Source organism: Penaeus monodon, chromosome 15 (genome assembly GCF_015228065.2).
Source record: "Penaeus monodon isolate SGIC_2016 chromosome 15, NSTDA_Pmon_1, whole genome shotgun sequence".
In the NCBI taxonomy this organism is placed as follows: domain Eukaryota; kingdom Metazoa; phylum Arthropoda; class Malacostraca; order Decapoda; family Penaeidae; genus Penaeus; species Penaeus monodon.
The window spans coordinates 40,561,207-40,561,470 of NC_051400.1; the positions used below are offsets into that span (position 1 = coordinate 40,561,207).

Sequence of the window (264 nt, forward strand, 5' to 3'; positions counted from 1 at the left end):
TACTTAAACATCCGCACACACCTACCCGCACACACCCTCATTCACAGTACACAATACACAAACCTCGTGCGCAAATACCAGCTAATTACCCAATAATTAACTCACTCTTGCGTCACATTGCTGAGTATCACGGACTCATTAAGGGCGGAGATGGGCGTGGCTCGGTCAACGGCGTGGGCGGGTGGGCGGCACGAGAAATTCAGCTTGGGTGCCATGAATGCGCCGTTCATTGCTTGCATGACGACGATCCAAAAGGCTGTAAGA

General features: G+C 51.5%; 1 protein-coding gene across 1 annotated transcript in view; it reads right to left on the reverse strand.

The window, feature by feature from the left end:
- Positions 1 to 264, reverse strand: part of LOC119582044 (organic cation transporter protein-like) — a gene marked incomplete in the record, with an annotated part of 19,531 nt that overhangs the window by 16,303 nt on the left and 2,964 nt on the right. Inside the window, 1 exon segment of the mRNA XM_037930287.1 lies at positions 106 to 256. Within this exon segment, the coding sequence (XP_037786215.1) occupies positions 106 to 256 (151 nt within the window).